Source organism: Watersipora subatra, chromosome 9 (assembly GCF_963576615.1).
Source record: "Watersipora subatra chromosome 9, tzWatSuba1.1, whole genome shotgun sequence".
Lineage (NCBI taxonomy): Eukaryota > Metazoa > Bryozoa > Gymnolaemata > Cheilostomatida > Watersiporidae > Watersipora > Watersipora subatra.
In genome coordinates, this window is record NC_088716.1 from 55,993,509 (window position 1) to 56,012,990 (window position 19,482).

The 19,482-nt window shown below is 34.2% G+C and overlaps 2 protein-coding genes across 2 annotated transcripts in view; both read left to right on the forward strand.

The window, feature by feature from the left end:
* The window catches only part of LOC137403782 (uncharacterized), a 29,791-nt gene extending 22,522 nt beyond the window's left edge, over nt 1–7,269 (forward strand). The window contains exons 14-20 of the mRNA XM_068089820.1: nt 1,704–1,804; nt 1,901–1,969; nt 3,002–3,123; nt 3,229–3,414; nt 5,001–5,169; nt 5,813–5,908; nt 6,939–7,269. Of these exons, the coding sequence (XP_067945921.1) occupies nt 1,704–1,804; nt 1,901–1,969; nt 3,002–3,123; nt 3,229–3,414; nt 5,001–5,169; nt 5,813–5,908; nt 6,939–7,058 (863 nt within the window). The 3' untranslated portion in view covers nt 7,059–7,269. The remainder of the gene's footprint in view (nt 1–1,703; nt 1,805–1,900; nt 1,970–3,001; nt 3,124–3,228; nt 3,415–5,000; nt 5,170–5,812; nt 5,909–6,938) is intronic.
* Nucleotides 7,270–10,161: 2,892 nt separating this feature from the next.
* LOC137405250 (uncharacterized) lies at nt 10,162–18,118 on the forward strand. The gene is made up of 3 exons (XM_068091477.1): nt 10,162–10,225; nt 16,875–17,045; nt 17,856–18,118. Exons 1-3 carry the CDS (start codon nt 10,162–10,164, stop codon nt 18,116–18,118), a joined length of 498 nt encoding a protein of 165 aa, XP_067947578.1.
* Nucleotides 18,119–19,482: the final 1,364 nt, after the last annotated feature.

Genomic DNA, 19,482 nt, shown 5'->3' on the forward strand with positions numbered 1-19,482 from the left:
GAACACTCTGCCAAGCGTAAAGCTATTAAAGAATAATAATAGTGTAAGCCTATTTTTTTATTACCTCCGCATACTTCTCTGGTTCATGCATACTAAATATTTAACATTGATTTGGTGGGGTACCGGCTTAGCGATGATCCGAGGCATATTCACACTCTTTAACTTGGAGCTGTCCTCTTCCATGAAGAAGATAACTCCAGCTTACCCTTCGTGGACGAGAAAAATGCCACTTTTATTAATTATTGATTGACATGGTGATTACTCTATAAAATACTGCAAGATGTCGTGAGTGAAGTTAAGAACAAAATTTTTAGCTTTTATTAAACATTTGCGTTACAAGATAAGCGGCTGCTGTAGCCTGTGAACATTAAATATCAAAAAGAACTACAGCCATATTTTTCTATTTTTTGGTATGAAGTCTATACGGTAAAAACGGCTTTACAAATAGCTACTTCCATGTTGTTGCGTACCTCAATCATCACAAAAGCTACAAGAAACTTTTTACATATGGGAGGGTACCCAAGCAGAATCTGAATGTTATTTGCATACACATGGCGAATTTAAAAGTGTCTTTTGACAAAATGTCAAACTATCTTGACGAATAATCCCATTTAAAGAGTGGGCATATTCACAGCACGCCTGAACAAACACTAAGTTCACAGCACGCCTGAACAAACACTAAGTTCACAGCACGCCTGAACAAACACTAAGTTCACAGCACGCCTGAACAAACACTAAGTTCACAACACGTCTGAACAAACACTAAGTTCACAGCACGCCTGAACAAACACTAAGTTCACAGCACGTCTGAACAAACACTAAGTTCACAGCACGCCTGAACAAACACTAAGTTCACAGCACGCCTGAACAAACACTAAGTTCACAGCACGCCTGAACAAACACTAAGTTCACAGCACGCCTGAACAAACACTAAGTTCACAGCACGCCTGAACAAACACTAAGTTCACAGCACGTCTGAACAAACACTAAGTTCACAGCACGCCTAAACAAACACTAAGTTCACAGCACGCCTGAACAAACACTAAGTTCACAGCACGCCTGAACAAACACTAAGTTCACAGCACGCCTGAACAAACACTAAGTTCACAGCACGTCTGAACAAACACTAAGTTCACAGCACGCCTGAACAAACACTAAGTTCACAGCACGTCTGAACAAACACTAAGTTCACAGCACGCCTGAACAAACACTAAGTTCACAGCACGTCTGAACAAACACTAAGTTCACAGCACGCCTGAACAAACACTAAGTTCACAGCACGTCTGAACAAACACTAAGTTCACAGCACGTCTGAACAAACACTAAGTTCACAGAACGCCTGAACAAACACTAAGTTCACAACACGTCTGAACAAACACTAAGTTCACAGCACGCCTGAACAAACACTAAGTTCACAGCACGCCTGAACAAACACTAAGTTCACAGCACGTCTGAACAAACACTAAGAGAGGCTAAAGTGGTGTATATTGACGGAGCTATCGAAGCATTTCCGTTACACTCGGTTGTGTGGGTCTCAAATTCATCTCTTCCGAAGACTGAATGGGAGAGACTCATTTAGCTAAATAAAACTTCTTTGCGCGCTCCTTTGTCTAATAATCTCCCACTCTCACTCTTGTTCAATGGTTTTATGTTCACACCGTGAGGTTACTCTTACTAGCTGTATTCCTTTTGTCAAACTGCAGTTAACAAACCAGAAGATCGAGTAAAGGTACTAGGGAGAGACTTCTCAGGAACTGTTGAGGCAGTTGGTGAAAAAGTTACAGAGTTCAAAGCTGGTGATGAGGTATTGAAATCAGAGCTACATGTAGGTGACTTTTTTCACTATTATCTCTTCAAATGATTGAATTTTGGAGTTACAAGCAGTTGTAATCTACTGCAGGTATTTGGGGCAGTTGGACCTATGGCTGAGGGCTCACACGCTCTTTATGTCTTGGCTTCTGAAACCGAGGTAGGTCAAACCTATTCCACAATTTTTTGAGTGTCTTATCTCTCTTTTCATGTTTTATGACTTGTTTGTATTCCCAGCCATGCTCTGCATTAATATAGCAATGCAAACAAAACTTTCTACTGTCAACATTTTTGTTATCACGGGTTAGATAAAATATTTTGTGTCACTCTACTGCACTATTTACCGTACTTGTCAAGGAAAGCATCCTCTTAAACAAAAGTTCATTCTAGTCTGAGAAACCTTTTTGATTTCCACAATTGAAAATTGTGTAGTCGGGTAGTAACTTTTCGTCTGGTCTCAACTCATGACTGGCTAAGGCTTATTCATACTATCTGTACTTGGTTGATTTATAACCTGTGTCAGCCGACTAGACCTTTGTATGGTATAAAGCATGGCTTTGTATGGTATAAAACATGGCTGTCGAGTAGTTCTTCTTGCGTGTCACCTTATGCATCTATCATTGCTGCTATTCTCTAAATCTTCCTTTACACCTTTCCCAACATCGTAATCTAGCAGTATAAACAGCTCTTTCATATCATGAAAATGGACCCCAGCAAACCATCCATTGACAGACATGCATGTACATGTATGTGATAGTCTAGTCACTGGTCCGTGTTAGTTAACAAAATCAGACAGCACTCTTTGTAACGACTATTTCTTAATTTTCAAATGAGTTTATAAACATTAGTTAGTTAAGGTTAAAAGATAGTTGGTGGTAGAAGATCATCTTGTATCTCTGGCCAACTTATTAATAATATATCTCTTAGGTTAGCTGATAGTAGAAGTTGATCTTCTATTTCTGACCTACTTATTAATAATATATCTCTTAGGTTAGTTGATAGTAGAAGATGATCTTCTATCTCTTACCTACTTATTAATAATATACCTTTTGGGCTAGTTGATAGTAGAAGATCACCATATATCTCTGTCTTTATAGCTCCGAGTACCTTCACTGCCGTAGCATACAACTCACAGTTGCTTTAATTACCCTTTCATCCCATTTAACCATTAATAAGTGCTGTCATTATTTAGATATGCAAGAAACCAGCTAATCTCTCTCATGTTGAAGCAGCCAGCATTCCATATGCTGCCTTGACCTTCTTAGCATGTCTTCGTGGAGCTTGTAGTGCAGCTACAAACCCAAAAGACAGCAGGTAATAAGTTGACCGTGGAGACATACTTGGAGCAACAAAAATGAATATGTTGAATTTACAAGTATCGTCTGCTAAGTTTATCTCCACTGTTTTTTATATTTCTAGAGTGCACATAAATGCTGCAGCTGGAGGGGTCGGTTCTTTTGCCCTTCAGTATTTAAAGGCTATCGGATGTGAGGTCACAGTCTCCGTGTCTAAAGAAGCTGGAGAGGTCATCAGTAAGTTTAATCCAGATCACATCCTTGACTACAAGTCAGATGATTATCAGCAGCAGCTGGCCAAAGTCGCAGGGTGAGTAGATTTATATTGGGACTTTCGCGGCTACTCACTTCTCTGTCAAAACTGTTAATTTTTATTCAGTCATGTGTATGTATGTGTGTATGTATGCTGGATGTTAAAAAACCTTTACAATCGTTTTATTTTTTTTCTTAATTTATTCAAACTACGCAAAACACGTTTCTCATGATATGAAATTTGAAAGTTAGAATGGTAACTGTTCTTATATGTTAAATAAAAGTAAATTTTTTGTGCAAAAATTTTTATTACTTGGGCAACACCAGGCATTATCCTAGTGTATTTATAAGGTATTGTGTACGATTGCACAATTTCAAGCTGCCTTCATCCTTTGACCTGTCATAATATTTCAGGATCTACCACATCATGTTTACTGAAATTCTCAAAACTCTTTCTTGTGCAGTATGCCTAGATATAATCTTTATTGGTGTTTGATAATTATTTTTCATCTGTTATTCTATTAGGTAGTTGAAAATAGCGTTTCTATATCCGTGACGGAATTTCTAGGCAAAGTCATTTCTAGTTTTGACCTTCATGGCCAATCAACAACTTGCCCATACTTATTATTTTACTAAGTCGGTTGCAGATCATCATCAATTTTTCAGACATGTTATTTAGTCAACTATTACTATAAAGCATGTAGTCCCCTAAGATTAACAACTAAAATAAGAGACACAAGAAGACTGTATTCTGAAGCACTTGTGACCACTTGTCAAGCTTCACTGAATCGACTTCAGTGACAAACTGATTAGTATGACTTGTAATAAACATGTTGTTCATACATGTAAATAATGAAATTTGCGTATCTTCATTTACAAAGGTGTATGCTAAGTTGTTAGCAATGCATTCGCATGTGAAACAGAGGCCATTGAACTCAGTAAATTTTGTTGCCTCTTAAAAAAGGGGCATAAACATGTGAGCAATACAAATACTATGTTATATCAAAGTCATTAAATATTGCCAGAACACATTTTCAGAACATGTGAATGCTTAGGAATATAGAAATAGCGATGGAAGATGGTACAGCTAGTGGAAGCTGTACATGGCTTACAAATAGATACAAGAACATGGTACAGCTAGTGAAAGCTGTACACGGCTGACAAATAGATACAAGAACATGGTACGGCCAGTGAGAGCTGTACACGGCTGACAAATAGATACAAGAACATGGAACAGCTAGTGAGAGTGTACACGGCTTACAAATAGATACAAGAACATGGAACAGCTAGTGAGAGCTGTACACGCCTTACAAATAGATACAAGAACATGGTGCGGCCAGCGAAAGCTTTACATTGCTTAAAACTGAATAATCCTTACTCTCAGTTGTGAGCATCAAAGATCTGAGAGCAAGAGCCTAGTTTACTATTCTGTACTAACTCAGCTCACCCACTTCTTCACTTGTTACAGCTGTTCATGTTATACTTAGTAACCTTATTAACTTAGTACAAGGTACTAAGGGGGGGGGGGTGTAGCTCTTTCTCGGAGTCAAATCTGATTACCATATGAGGACTTTACGGTCTCTAGCTAAAGTATTCTTATTGAAAAGGTTTTCTTTTGATGAGTTGATGTAATTTCATTTTTAGATTCGACTTTGCTTTTGACTTTGCTGGGGATGAGTCTGCCCTCAGCGCTGTGAAAAAAGATGGCCACTTTGCAACTATCTCTCATCCAGTCTTGCAAACTTTTGACCAAAAAGGACTTTTAGCTGGAGCACTTTCCGTCTTCTGGGCGGTTAGACAGAAGACAAACAAGGTGAATTTCTTCATCGAGTCTGCCATCATGCGCTAGAGTCTCATAGAAGTGTCAGTACGCTGAGATCACCTAGATATTTGATGATATTAGGACCGGTCTTTTTGTAAAGAAGCAGTAGGTTTGCGGTTTTACGTTAAACTAAAAATATATCAAGTCAGCAGCTCAATATTGCACAGGAGTATTATTATTATAGCCTTGTATAACTCATAATTTTCACAAAGCAGTGTTCCATAGCAGAGTAATCCCAATTGCATGCAGTACATATTAGTCACTTCAGCATTATTATCTAGTTCAAGCTGCCATCAGGCGTGCAACCGTTCTTTAATGCCGTCATAAATTCAATAGAATCAATTTTATCAAAGACAGAATGTTTCTTCAATATTGTGAAAGCTAATATCTACTCAGACAGTATTGATTGTATCTTGACCGTATGATGACCTTAACATCTTGAGTCACTGTCTCTTGTCATTTAAATATTGCAACCAGTTTAAAATTGAACAACTATAGGTATAGCTAGTTGTAGCTATATATTACGTAGCAATCAATCAGACCAAGGTTCATCCGCCCTTGTTTAGTCAACTTCAATACCGACTAATTTAACCTAATCAAAGAGCCTGAGCACGGATGTTGTCAAATGTTTTAGGTGAAGAGTGAGTTTGGAGTCAACTATAACTGGGTTGTTTATTCTGAAAATAAGGCAGCATTGGAGGAGGTCAAATCTCTAATAGAAGAGGGCAAGGTCAGCTAAGTTCAACTATTTATTACTACCGAATTAGAATCTGATACAAACTAGATTGTAATATTTAGTGGGATTATTAAAGGCTTGCGTTACCAAAATACTCATAGACACTGAGCAACCATCCTATTTTATGTTGTTATGGAAGAGTTTACTTGTAACAAATAGTCTGTTTCTAGTCTGGGCTTTCATGTAGGTGGCCGATTGAGGGTAAAATAAAACTATCTGGGCTCTTATATACCGGTAGAATAAAATGAGATTCCTGCATGTATATACAACAAGGCAGCTGACATGTAGTACTGACTAAAACACTCAAAGAGATTTTGTAGTGGTTGTAATACTTTCCTTGAATGGAAATTTCCATAAAATTTACAAGCTGCGGAAATTTTTCAAAATTATAACTAAGGTGAAACAACTCCTGTAACAGCACATTATTGTTGCAGAAATATCCGTTCACTCAAAATATTACAGCTGTCATACTTGCTCTCCACTATTCCTAATTTTTATAAATGATAGGCCAAGCTTACCATTCAGTTTTACTGCATAATCAGATGACACCTAATAGCAGTATCATCTTACATTACTAGAACTTGGCTATAACACTTCTTTACAGTTATTAAATAGGTGATAAAATCAAACAAAATGCTAGATAAAATTATAAAAGTCTCAATTTCTCCTTTACAATAACCAAAGTAGACTCTAAGTTTGTCTAAAACTTGATAAACTTAATAGAAACTTAACAAAACTGCCATTGCTGAGCGTGGCATTCAATGATATGCTCACTTGGTTACCTAGTACCTTTGACAGTTCATTGCAGGTGACTTGACACTCAACACCATGGTTTAAGCAGGTTATCATAAGTTAGATACTCTGCAGACTTGAGTAACTAGGAAAACCTTTTGGTTCAGCCATGTGATCCATATATAGAATATATTAGAGGATATCATCCATGTAAAGTTTATGTGCTCCTTAGAATATTAAACTGTCTATTTCATAGTTTTCATTTCACTCAATTTAGTCTCCTCTTTTATAGATTAAACCCCTTATTGATGAGGTATTCCCTTTTGATGAGGTTCCTGCCGCATATACTAAGGTAGGCACTGGGAAATGCAAAGGAAAGGTAGTGATTGATGTTGAAAGCTCCTCCTCTTGACTCTTCAATAGTCGTTACGCTTACACTACATCTCTTTAATAACTGGTCAGAGGAAGAATGTCATTTGTACATGAGTAGACAACTCTTATCTTACGTTATGGTGCTATGGGTCATACAAACATTTCAGTAATTCAATGTTTATTAGTAGTTCAGCTCTATGTCAAATACTTTAACTTATCTGGTTTTCTGTTTTGTGAATATTATCTTTTGCTGTCACAAGTTGAATCTCTAGTGCGATATTAAGTGGACTTGAATGAACTTTAACTCTACGCATTTGGCAATGTCTACTACCAACTTGTTTTTGTTTTTATAAACGAATGACAATGTTGTGTTATTGTTTATAAATTTATGTTATTATATATTATTGTTGGAGCTATGAGACACGGGTCTGACATGAATTGCTGTCCGTAAGTAGTGTCTGTAACCGGCTTAAACAATGAGTAATCAAAATTGTCACAATACAAATTGTGAGTTCAAATCTTCCTCAGTACTATGACAGATGATTGCCTTATTCACTAATCTCTCCATCTACATAAACTTATCTTTTTCACTCTCTTCAACTCTTTCCACTCTTCAGCCTCATTTCTTTTCATGCTAAATGATTACTTTTTCATAGTAGGCCTATTAATTTTAATAACACTAATACGCACCATACCTCTTTCTTTTTTTATTATATCCTTCTTGTTCATCACATTACTCTCACATATCTACACCTGTGACCGGTCCTGACTACACTGTTTGTTTTTCCTTACCTGCAGCCTTTATTTTTCCTATACCTATATCAGATTTGCTGTCAGGGCGGCCATCAAGAATTCTCTTTTGGGATTAGTTGTTAGAAGTGTCATGGAATTCATAATGGAGAGGACGGTGGATGCCAGGGTTTATTTCTACTTCCATGTTCAATCCTTCTAGGCAAAAGCAAAGTCTACTATGCTATCAAGAACTGGTTGTTTGCAATGTAAAAAAGTACAAATGTGATTCAGAGTTCAAGGTATTCAATGATGATAGTATTTTGAGTAGTATTAAAACATATGACTAGTGACAACATCTGACCAAAAGAGGCTCTTGTTTTTTGTTGGCTAGTCAGATTTTACCAGAAGGACTCATGCATTTGGTAAACATGTATTTAACATTGTTTTATGAGCTTTTGTAAAAGCTATTTCATGATTGACATTTGAGTCTAAAACTATTTATAGGAAAGACAACTCCATACATGGCCATCAATTTTGTGTTTGTTAAACTACAGTGCGCTAGTCGCAGATTATTCGTATACTGTACCTAAAAACAGAATTAGGTCATAGGTGTTTATTACCCTGGTGTTGATTGGTTGTTGCAATTAAAGGATGTGAGTTATATGCTTACTTGGCATGCTCACCAAATAGGCGTTCATGAGTTAACTTATGGTGTTCTTTATATTTCTACTCTTCAGACTCAATCACCGCCAACTTTAAAGAATATGACCAATAGCATATGACACCACGCCATGGCTTGGTGTGGAAGTAGAGTGACACGCCAGAGCAAGTTGTAACGCGTTTGATTAAACAGAAGATTTAAAATTCAGATAGACTACGTTATAATTTTATGAACCTTGATAACCAAGACAAAAGTTTATGCGCCATACCTTGGAGTGTACAATTGCACTTTGGAGTTTACAATTGTACTTTGGAGTGTACAGCTGTACCTAGGAGTTTACAATTGTACAAAGATAGTAAAGCTGTACAAAGATAGTAAAGCTGTACAAAGATTGTAAGGCTGAACCAGAATTGTATGAATGTCGGGATAACAAAGCTCAGGTGTCTTAGTCAAACTTACAATTCTGAGTCGCAAGATCAAATAATTTTCACTTTTAACTCTTTCGTGCCTAGAAGCAAATTTAAATGTATTGAAAGAACTTGTACTGCGGGGAGTTATAAAATAATTGTTTATACTCAGAGCAATGAAGTTACATATGCTGCAAGCCATTGAATAGTAAAATATTGATTTGCAGATCTAATCACTGGGGACTTGAAATAGTCTACTGTAGAAAACTAATAATTAGCACCAGGAAATTAGCTAGAACATCGAATGACTTCTTTTAATGTTTCTAATCTAGTATCTATATTTTTCGTTGCTTTGTTTTTTTAAATAAAATATGTAAATGGCTTATTTTTACTTTAAAAATAGAAAATGGTAATTTTTTAAACAAAAGTGAATTTTTTTAACATAAAGGCAATAACAAGTATGACAATGAACTTAGTTACCAAACGTTTGTAAAAGACATTTGAAATTAGGGCAATATACCATACAAATATGATAGCCTTTGGACCACACTGACTGCACCTCAAGTCTCTAAAGACTCATGTTTCCACAAAATAGGTAAACATCCAAAATTGTTGTAATTCTGTAGCATAGCTGACCATGCCAAGCAGGCTCAACTATAATACAATTGTTATGAACTTGTAGGATGCTTGTGATTGGCTAGCGGATACACGTGACTGGCTAGTCCAGTAACAGTAATTGGTTAAAAAAATGAAGTATTTTTTGGCTAATAAAATCCATTTCAAACTTTTAAGCGTTGGTTATCATTCCTTCGCTATTCAGGACTCCTGTAAAAACCTGAGGCCTCCGTTTTGTGCTATAACACAAATCAAAATTTTTTACCTGTTCCAACCTAAAATGCGACAGTGTTTTCTTCCAACACATGGCGCTAGTTAATATGCATTCATTTCATTTGCCGGAGATTATTGACTGATCTGAGAGTGAACTAGCAAACACGTAGTCGTGCTCTCACCTCTGTCTCTCTGATTATTATAGCTGTACGATATGAAACCTTGGATACTATTTTGCTTTTTTTTACCTTTTTTGATAGAGTACGTCCTTGCAGGCTCTGCACGGATCTTGAGTGACAAAGATGAATATGCGCGTAAGTAAGGAATTCCTACTGGAATTGTACTTAGCAACATTTAATGCATTTATATATATAATTGCAACTAAGGTGATATTACTATATTATTAAATAATATAGTCAAATAATACTAAAATAAAAGAGCTCTACAAGAACTTGGAGCAAATAGCAATAGTTATGTAAAATAGCTGTACTTAACTTGCAGCTACTGCCAGTTTCATGACTGCTGTCAATCTTCAGGCCGCTACTAAAATTCAAGGTGGTGACCGATTTCCCGCCCGAGGTAAGGGCGGTAAATCAGTCACCTTCTTCAATTTTAGTAAAATAATATACATGTATATGTATATATATATATATTTACATATATATACATATATATAAATTGTTTCCTCACCCCGGTTAACCCATATAGGTGGTAATTTCTGCTCTAACTCGGGTCTCCTACCAGAGACCTGGGAGTTTGAGCACTCGCCTCAAGATCTTAGCTGTTCCTAATAGCGCACTTTTCTGCAACTCACCTGAGTTGATTGCTGTTGGTATTTGGGCAAGCCACATTTTATGCGCCGGTGTTATTGCGCCCAGCAATAACACATATATGCTGTTTTCTATCTTTTATGGACAATTTCAGCTAAGTGCCTATTTAAGTCTCTGAGTTACAGTACCTAGTTTGCACTTATAAGACTCTGTAATTACACCAGCTTACGCGTACACCACTATTTGTGAACATTGATGATGACATGTTCTCCTGAAATGCCCTCAATAGTGACTTCATACTCAACGGCAGCACCGTGTAAAGAATTACAAAATGGTCAGCAGTGACTTTAAATGTTTCAAATGTCTGAAATGCTTCAGATGTTGTGGGTGCAATCAATAGATCAATTTTAATGCCTACAGCTTGCTTGCATATAGCCTCATGTATGTATGTATGTGTTGCTATGACTCATTATGTCACTACAAGTGACATAATGACAACACAAGTGACAAAGCACACCTGTATGTGTTGATTACCAAGTATTATCAATATTGTCACACTATCACTACAAGTGACATAATGACAACACAAGTGACAAAGCACACCTGTATGTGTTGATTACCAAGTATTATCAATATTGTCACACTATCACTACAAGTGACATAATGACAACACAAGTGACAAAGCACACCTGTATGTGTTGATTACCAAGTATTATCAATATTGTCACACTATCACTACAAGTGACATAATGACAACACAAGTGACAAAGCACACCTGTATGTGTTGATTACCAAGTATTATCAATATTGTCACACTATCACTACAAGTGACATAATGACAACACAAGTGACAAAGCACACCTGTATGTGTTGATTACCAAGTATTATCAATATTGTCACACTATCACTACAAGTGACATAATGACAACACAAGTGACAAAGCACACCTGTATGTGTTGATTACCAAGTATTATCAATATTGTCACACTGTCACTACAAGTGACATAATGACAACACAAGTGACAAAGCACACCTGTATGTGTTGATTACCAAGTATTATCAATATTGTCACACTATCACTACAAGTGACATAATGACAACACAAGTGACAAAGCACACCTGTATGTGTTGATTACCAAGTATTATCAATATTGTCACACTATCACTACAAGTGACATAATGACAACACAAGTGACAAAGCACACCTGTATGTGTTGATTACCAAGTATTATCAATATTGTCACACTATCACTACAAGTGACATAATGACAACACAAGTGACAAAGCACACCTGTATGTGTTGATTACCAAGTATTATCAATATTGTCACACTGTCACTACAAGTGACATAATGACAACACAAGTGACAAAGCACACCTGTATGTGTTGATTACCAAGTATTATCAATATTGTCACACTGTCACTACAAGTGACATAATGACAACACAAGTGACAAAGCACACCTGTATGTGTTGATTACCAAGTATTATCAATATTGTCACACTAAGGATGATGTGGAAGCACCATGAGATGTAAGTCTTGCCTTGACTAGTTCAATTCTGAGAGCCTATGAGGAAATGGGTGGCTTGAATATATTCTATCAATTTTTTAAACCAAACCTAATCATTTGGAATTTTAGAACAGCTAGCATAATTGCAGTCAAGCCTTGAAATACAAAATTAATTAGCTTCGAGATCTCGAGAAGCAGCTGTCTATTGAACCTAATATTCCCTTAGGAATACGCTATAATTGGTTTAATTTGTACCACAGCACCAAAAATCATATGATCACTTTTTAAAACATACTGTAAGTACTGAAACAAATATATTATATAGCATCATGTAAAATAATATATTATATAATGCTATGTAAAAGAATATATTATATAGCACTATGTAAAAAAATATATTATATAGCACTATGTAAAATAATATATTATATAGCACTATGTAAAAGAATATATTATATAGCACTATGTAAAAGAATATGTTATATAGCACTATGTAAAAGAATTTATTATATAGCCCTATGTAAAATAATATATTATATAGCGCTATGTAAAAGAATATATTATATAGCACTATGTAAAAGAATATATTATATAGCACTATGTAAAATAATATATTATATAGCACTATGTAAAAGAATATATTATATAGCACTATGTAAAAGAATATATTATATAGCACTATGTAAAAGAATATGTTATATAGCACTATGTAAAAGAATTTATTATATAGCCCTATGTAAAAGAATATATTATATAGCACTATGTAAAAGAATATATTATATAGCGCTATGTAAAAGAATATATTATATAGCACTATGTAAAATAATATATTATATAGCACTATGTAAAAGAATATATTATATAGCACTATGTAAAAGAATATGTTATATAGCACTATGTAGAAGAATTTATTATATAGCACTATGTAAAAGAATATATTATATAGCGCTATGCAAAAGAATATATTATATAGCGCTATGTAAAAGAATATATTATATAGCACTATGTAAAATAATATATTATATAGCACTATGTAAAAGAATATATTATATAGCACTATGTAAAAGAATTTATTATATAGCCCTATGTAAAAGAATATATTATATAGCGCTATGTAAAAGAATATATTATATAGCACTATGTAAAAGAATATATTATATAGCACTATGTAAAATAATATATTATATAGCACTATGTAAAAGAATATATTATATAGCACTATGTAAAAGAATATGTTATATAGCACTATGTAAAAGAATATGTTATATAGCACTATGTAAAAGAATTTATTATATAGCCCTATGTAAAATAATATATTATATAGCGCTATGTAAAAGAATATATTATATAGCACTATGTAAAAGAATATATTATATAGCACTATGTAAAATAATATATTATATAGCACTATGTAAAAGAATATATTATATAGCACTATGTAAAAGAATATATTATATAGCACTATGTAAAAGAATATGTTATATAGCACTATGTAAAAGAATTTATTATATAGCCCTATGTAAAAGAATATATTATATAGCGCTATGTAAAAGAATATATTATATAGCGCTATGTAAAAGAATATATTATATAGCACTATGTAAAAGAATATATTATATAGCACTATGTAAAAGAATTTATTATATAGCCCTATGTAAAAGAATATATTATATAGCGCTATGTAAAAGAATATATTATATAGCACTATGTAAAAGAATATATTATATAGCACTATGTAAAATAATATATTATATAGCACTATGTAAAAGAATATATTATATAGCACTATGTAAAAGAATATGTTATATAGCACTATGTAAAAGAATATGTTATATAGCACTATGTAGAAGAATTTATTATATAGCACTATGTAAAAGAATATATTATATAGCGCTATGCAAAAGAATATATTATATAGCGCTATGTAAAAGAATATATTATATAGCACTATGTAAAATAATATATTATATAGCACTATGTAAAAGAATATATTATATAGCACTATGTAAAAGAATTTATTATATAGCCCTATGTAAAAGAATATATTATATAGCGCTATGTAAAAGAATATATTATATAGCACTATGTAAAAGAATATATTATATAGCACTATGTAAAATAATATATTATATAGCACTATGTAAAAGAATATATTATATAGCACTATGTAAAAGAATATGTTATATAGCACTATGTAAAATAATATATTATATAGCGCTATATAAAATAATATATTATATAGCGCTATGTAGAAGACCAAATGTAACAAAAAATAAACTAATGAAGTAATGATCAACAATAAAAAGATTTTATTGTTATTTTGTTTTAGTGATATGCAAATTGAGCTGTTGTTTTGGCAACGATTAATTATAAAGGTAATCATAAACACTTGTAACATAACTCACACCAACTTACTCTAACTTACACCATCTTACACCAACTTACACTAACTTACTCTAACTTACACTAACTTACACCAACTTACACTAACTTACTCTAACTTACACTAACTTACACCAACTTACACTAACTTACTCTAACTTACACCAACTTACACTAACTTAGTTTAACTTACACCAATTTACACTAACTTACTTCAACTTACACTAACTTACACCAACTTACACTAACTTACTCTAACTTACACTAACTTACTCTAACTTACACCATCTTACACCAACTTACACTAACTTACTCTAACTTACACTAACTTACACCAACTTACACTAACTTACTCTAACTTACACCAACTTACACTAACTTACTTTAACTTACACCAATTTACACTAACTTACTTCAACTTACACTAACTTACAACAACTTACACCAACTTACACTAACTTACTCTAACTTACACTAACTTACACCAACTTACACTAACTTACTCTAACTTACACCAACTTACACTAACTTACTTTAACTTACACCAATTTACACTAACTTACTTCAACTTACACTAACTTACAACAACTTACACCAACTTACACTAACTTACACCAGCTTAGGCTAGGTAAAGTTTAAACTAACCAAGCTTACATTGTTTATTATTTTTAAATTTTCATGTTGTATAATCAATATTTTAGCTTTTTGCGCTCAATTAAGAAACTGCAGTGATTTCTGAAACTTTTAAAGTCATGCGCTGAAAATCATCTTAGATACCACGTCAATTATATGCTCAGACTTTACATAAATTGTTAAAAAATTTCTATGAGATGATCATAAGGAGGTTTACTGCTATGTAGACGTAATGATAAGTAATGTTTGAATTGTACTCATACACAGAACTGAGAAGAAATATTGTCTTTGTTGGTTTCATTAGTTGGTGAAACTCTTGTTTAACATGCAGTTCTGTTTGTCTCTGTGAATATGTCAACCACCACTTCTAATCTTACAGTAATGCCAAGGCCGTCGTTAACTAGAAAACTAGTCTTTTGCTCATCACCGACCTCAAATGTTTGATGAAATAATTTAATGATGCAAACCGGTCATATACCTGAGTGATATTGGTAATAGTGATCATTAGTAATAACCAGGACTGCACAGATTACTCAGTTTCATTTAGCAACTGGCTGGAGCCTTTGAAGGAGCTCAGACTAGACTAATTACAATCAGCTTGCACTCTTTTTTGTAAATGCAAATGGCTAGCCTTAACTGTTTAGAATCATTACAATTCTGAATTATTCAAACTCATCAAGTTTGGCACTCGTCAATAATAACCAGATATGTGAAAGGAAAGACCCGAATGCGTTATACATGTCCAACACAATAATTCAGCGTCTAGGGAAATTATACTGTTTTAATAATTGAATATTGTTTTCAAATTTTGTTTACTTCTAGTTTTAAAATGTTGAAAGTTTTAGTTCTAACACCTTTCGCTTCTTACATACCACTCAGGGCTGCCTTCCAGCTGTTGACATACTTAGATAATTTCTATGAGGTCTCCTCTCATCAATTCGTTCATTTGCACATATTGGTTGCCATTTTTTAACTTTTATTTCATAGCTAGCTGGCACCATATTGACCTTTATAGTGATTTAGTTTTTATTTTCTAGTTTTGACTCACAAAAACTGCCATTACTTCAGCTCCTTAAATCTTATGGTCTCCATATTAGACCATCAGGGCCTCTCCTCCTATTCAACAGCCCAGTGCTATTATCCATGTTAAAGATTTTTTCCTTTTGTTTGCTAAAGATAGAAAATGTCTTTACAAGAGCAGTTATTCATCACATATTGTGTTGGAAGCATTTTCACACTATGTCCTTTTTCCTTTTTACAATAAATGCTTCACTTTGTTAATGATTATTACATGACCTGGTAACCAATTGGTTCACAGCTACATGACAGGTGGCAGGGGTGAGCAGTCATTTTAGATATCTGATTACACGTTCATTGACTACCTATTCCAGCATTCCTAGATAATTAGTTGCTAGTTAGTCATTAGTTAGTCAACATCTGGTTTGATCTTATCTGAGATGATGTCAGTAGAAAATTGATCAGAGATTAGCTACTATTACGAGTGTGGTCGACAGATTATCTCCGCTTAAAATTAATTTATGTGATATTTGACATGAGTTCTTTCATTATTGGTTTCGACTACACATTTTACGATGCCACTTATACCAAAGTGTTTTCTTGAGAAAAACATAACTTTACAAACTATGTCGAACTGAATAGTTTTAACCATTCCCAAGTATTTAGAAACTTTTTTAGAACGCTTCTAGTTTTTTTTAAAGGAATTATGACTCTATAGATGAGAAATGTATAATGTTAGTGTGTGGAGCTTACACAATGTGTGGAGATAACTTCTGTTGTTAATATTTTGCTGCACCACCGTATCTTGAATGGTGTTTTACAAACATCAATCACAGCGCTGCTCGGTTAATGTCAGTTGGATAAATCTCTGAAGCAATTTTAGTGAAATCGCTTGGATGTTACAAGTGCTCCTCAGTCAATGGGTCCGACCCAGACTGTGAAGATGAGTTTGTAGCCAAGGAAGAATACTACACTCCAAACTGCATGGCGGCTAAAAAGAGTTATAGCAATGGAGGTGCACACTCTACAAAGCTACGAGTCGGTCTGTACCCAGCCACCTGGTGCATCAAGTTCGTAGCCAAAAACAGTAAGTTTAAATGTTGTAATAGCTTTACATGACATTCACTAGCACCGCTCACACTCTTCAAGCACCGGTATTTAGTGCCAGGGTAGCGATAAAGCAAAGAGAGTAGATACAACAATTATCCCTGTTTTATTTGATACATTTGATATCGCAGTTTCCCAGTTTCTATTATCACAAGATAGTTCTGCAAGGTTCATGATTACAAGTAAAGTATCAATCTTGTTACTTTACTTGTCTTTTGTGTATTTTCTATAGCTACTGATTACTAGGTGTTTTTGTCACCTGAATTTACCTGTGTTATATTGAAAAACTAAAACAAGTGGCGTGTTAGTCGTTCATTTTTTCCCATCTTTCCTAGATTACGTTGTGATCTGAAGCATTGACTAACTTTTCTAAGCTTGTCAGGATACAATTGTCAAAATTTCCATATAATTTTTTTATGTTATATAATATTATTTATATATATTATATGTAATTATATATTATATAAAACTACATTTCATTTGTAAGAAAAACAATTGAATATTGAAGATGTTAGTTTGTCTAATGTCAGGAGTTATGCAACCATAAACCTGTCTATATAGATCTTTAAGCTGCAGTTAAAGAAGTGTGGCAATGTGATCAAAACCATATACCGGTATTAGTGCTGATGCTGCTTTTATCAATTGGTGTGTACCAACACATAGTCAAGGCAGCGGCAGGAGTTTTATGAAAGCTCTTAGAGACTGGCAGCGATGAAAATATAAAAGCTAAAACTTGTCAGAATCCTACCAATGATGTGCAAACATTCAAGTCGTAAAGTCCTTCTTGTAGAGGTGACTGGAGAAGAGCACACAATACGAGACTGCGCGGCGGACAGCGGAGGTATGACTTATGACACAGAGATCGGCGGCATGACACACTGCGGTCTTATGAAGAGTCTTTATTTTGATGGGGATCTCATGAATGGCTGCATACTCACCTGCAAGGTGAATGGCTGTAACAGAGCGTACGCTCTCTCTAGTTCTTTTGGACTGGTCATCAGCACTCTACCTCTGGCGCTGTTTCAGAGTTATATCACTTATAATAATGTTTAAGACGCGTCGCTTCATAAACCTGAGTATGTTACAGCTCCTTGACACTCAAAACTAAAACATAATCTATGGAAACTTCTCAGTGATGTGAGTAGATATATAATCTCGCATCAGTTAGGTATCAAGCAGTCAACGTCCAACTAGTTTGCACTTGCAAACAGGTTTTCAGACAAGATGATTAGGCAAAAGTGGCCTGAAAACATTTGCTTAAGGTGCAAATTTCCTTTGTAGTCTCGCCTGATTTAGCTGAACAAAAAGGGGCTAGTTAAACACTAACTCAATGGTATGTTCAGAAAGTTTTATGTCAACAAAATTATTCAGTTGCACACTAAAATAGACAGACCTATTTGTGATAAAGATACTAGTCATAAATGTCATGCTAGTCATGTTTCGACACGTGTACTCAGTTAAAATCTGCTGCGTACAGCATGGAACTTTATCATAAAGTATGCTGATCGTATGGGCCAATGCTTTCCTACTAGTAAAATGTATTCTCTGTACCCTTCCACTGTGTTGAAAGTGGTATAAACTGTTCATATTCATATAACACACTTTGAAAAAACCACATAGCTAAAGTCCACCCACGGTCTCCTATGGATGTTTATAATTGCCTCCTATTGGTGAGTTGTGATAATTTTAGGCACCCTCGCTAAAGGTATTCTAAATTTATTTTATAATCAGGTTTTTTGGCTTTCTATCACCTTTCAAAAATTGAAATTTGGCTATGACTAATAGCTTTCTCTCTCTTTTTCTTCAGCTTTTATAAATAGAGCTGCGTTCAGCTTAGGCATTATTTTAATCATTTCAATAATAATATATAAACTGCTAAAATAATGGAATGCAAGACTTTAGATTTGAAATGGTTTTGGCTGCTTGTTGTCTGCCAACTATTTGAATGCCATTTGTTCAAGAGTCGTATACATAATCTCATTGCGCAGATAAATTCTACAGACAATAAACTGAAGATTTGACTGAGTGTCTGGGCCTTAGGCTATGACATCTTTATAACTGATCAGACTTGCATAAACTCAAGCGATATAACATATAACTGATAGAGAGAGTTCACTCTTTGGTGATAGCTGAATTGTATGTTTTCATAACAAATATGTTTATAGTGATAACCTTGTTCTTCTGTGATAGAGAAGTTCTTATATGACATTATGCTCTTTTTATTGAGAAAATATTTTGTGATATTATGGATGTTACAATGCTGAATCATGCATCCTACAACCTACTTTCTTATTGTTGTGATTTAGTTAGGATATATATTCTAACTTGGAGTTCTAACTTTGTATCGGTCATATTTATTTTTGTTATGTAATTTTATTAACTTCGTGAGAGCTACACGCTACTATAGTTATGTGGTT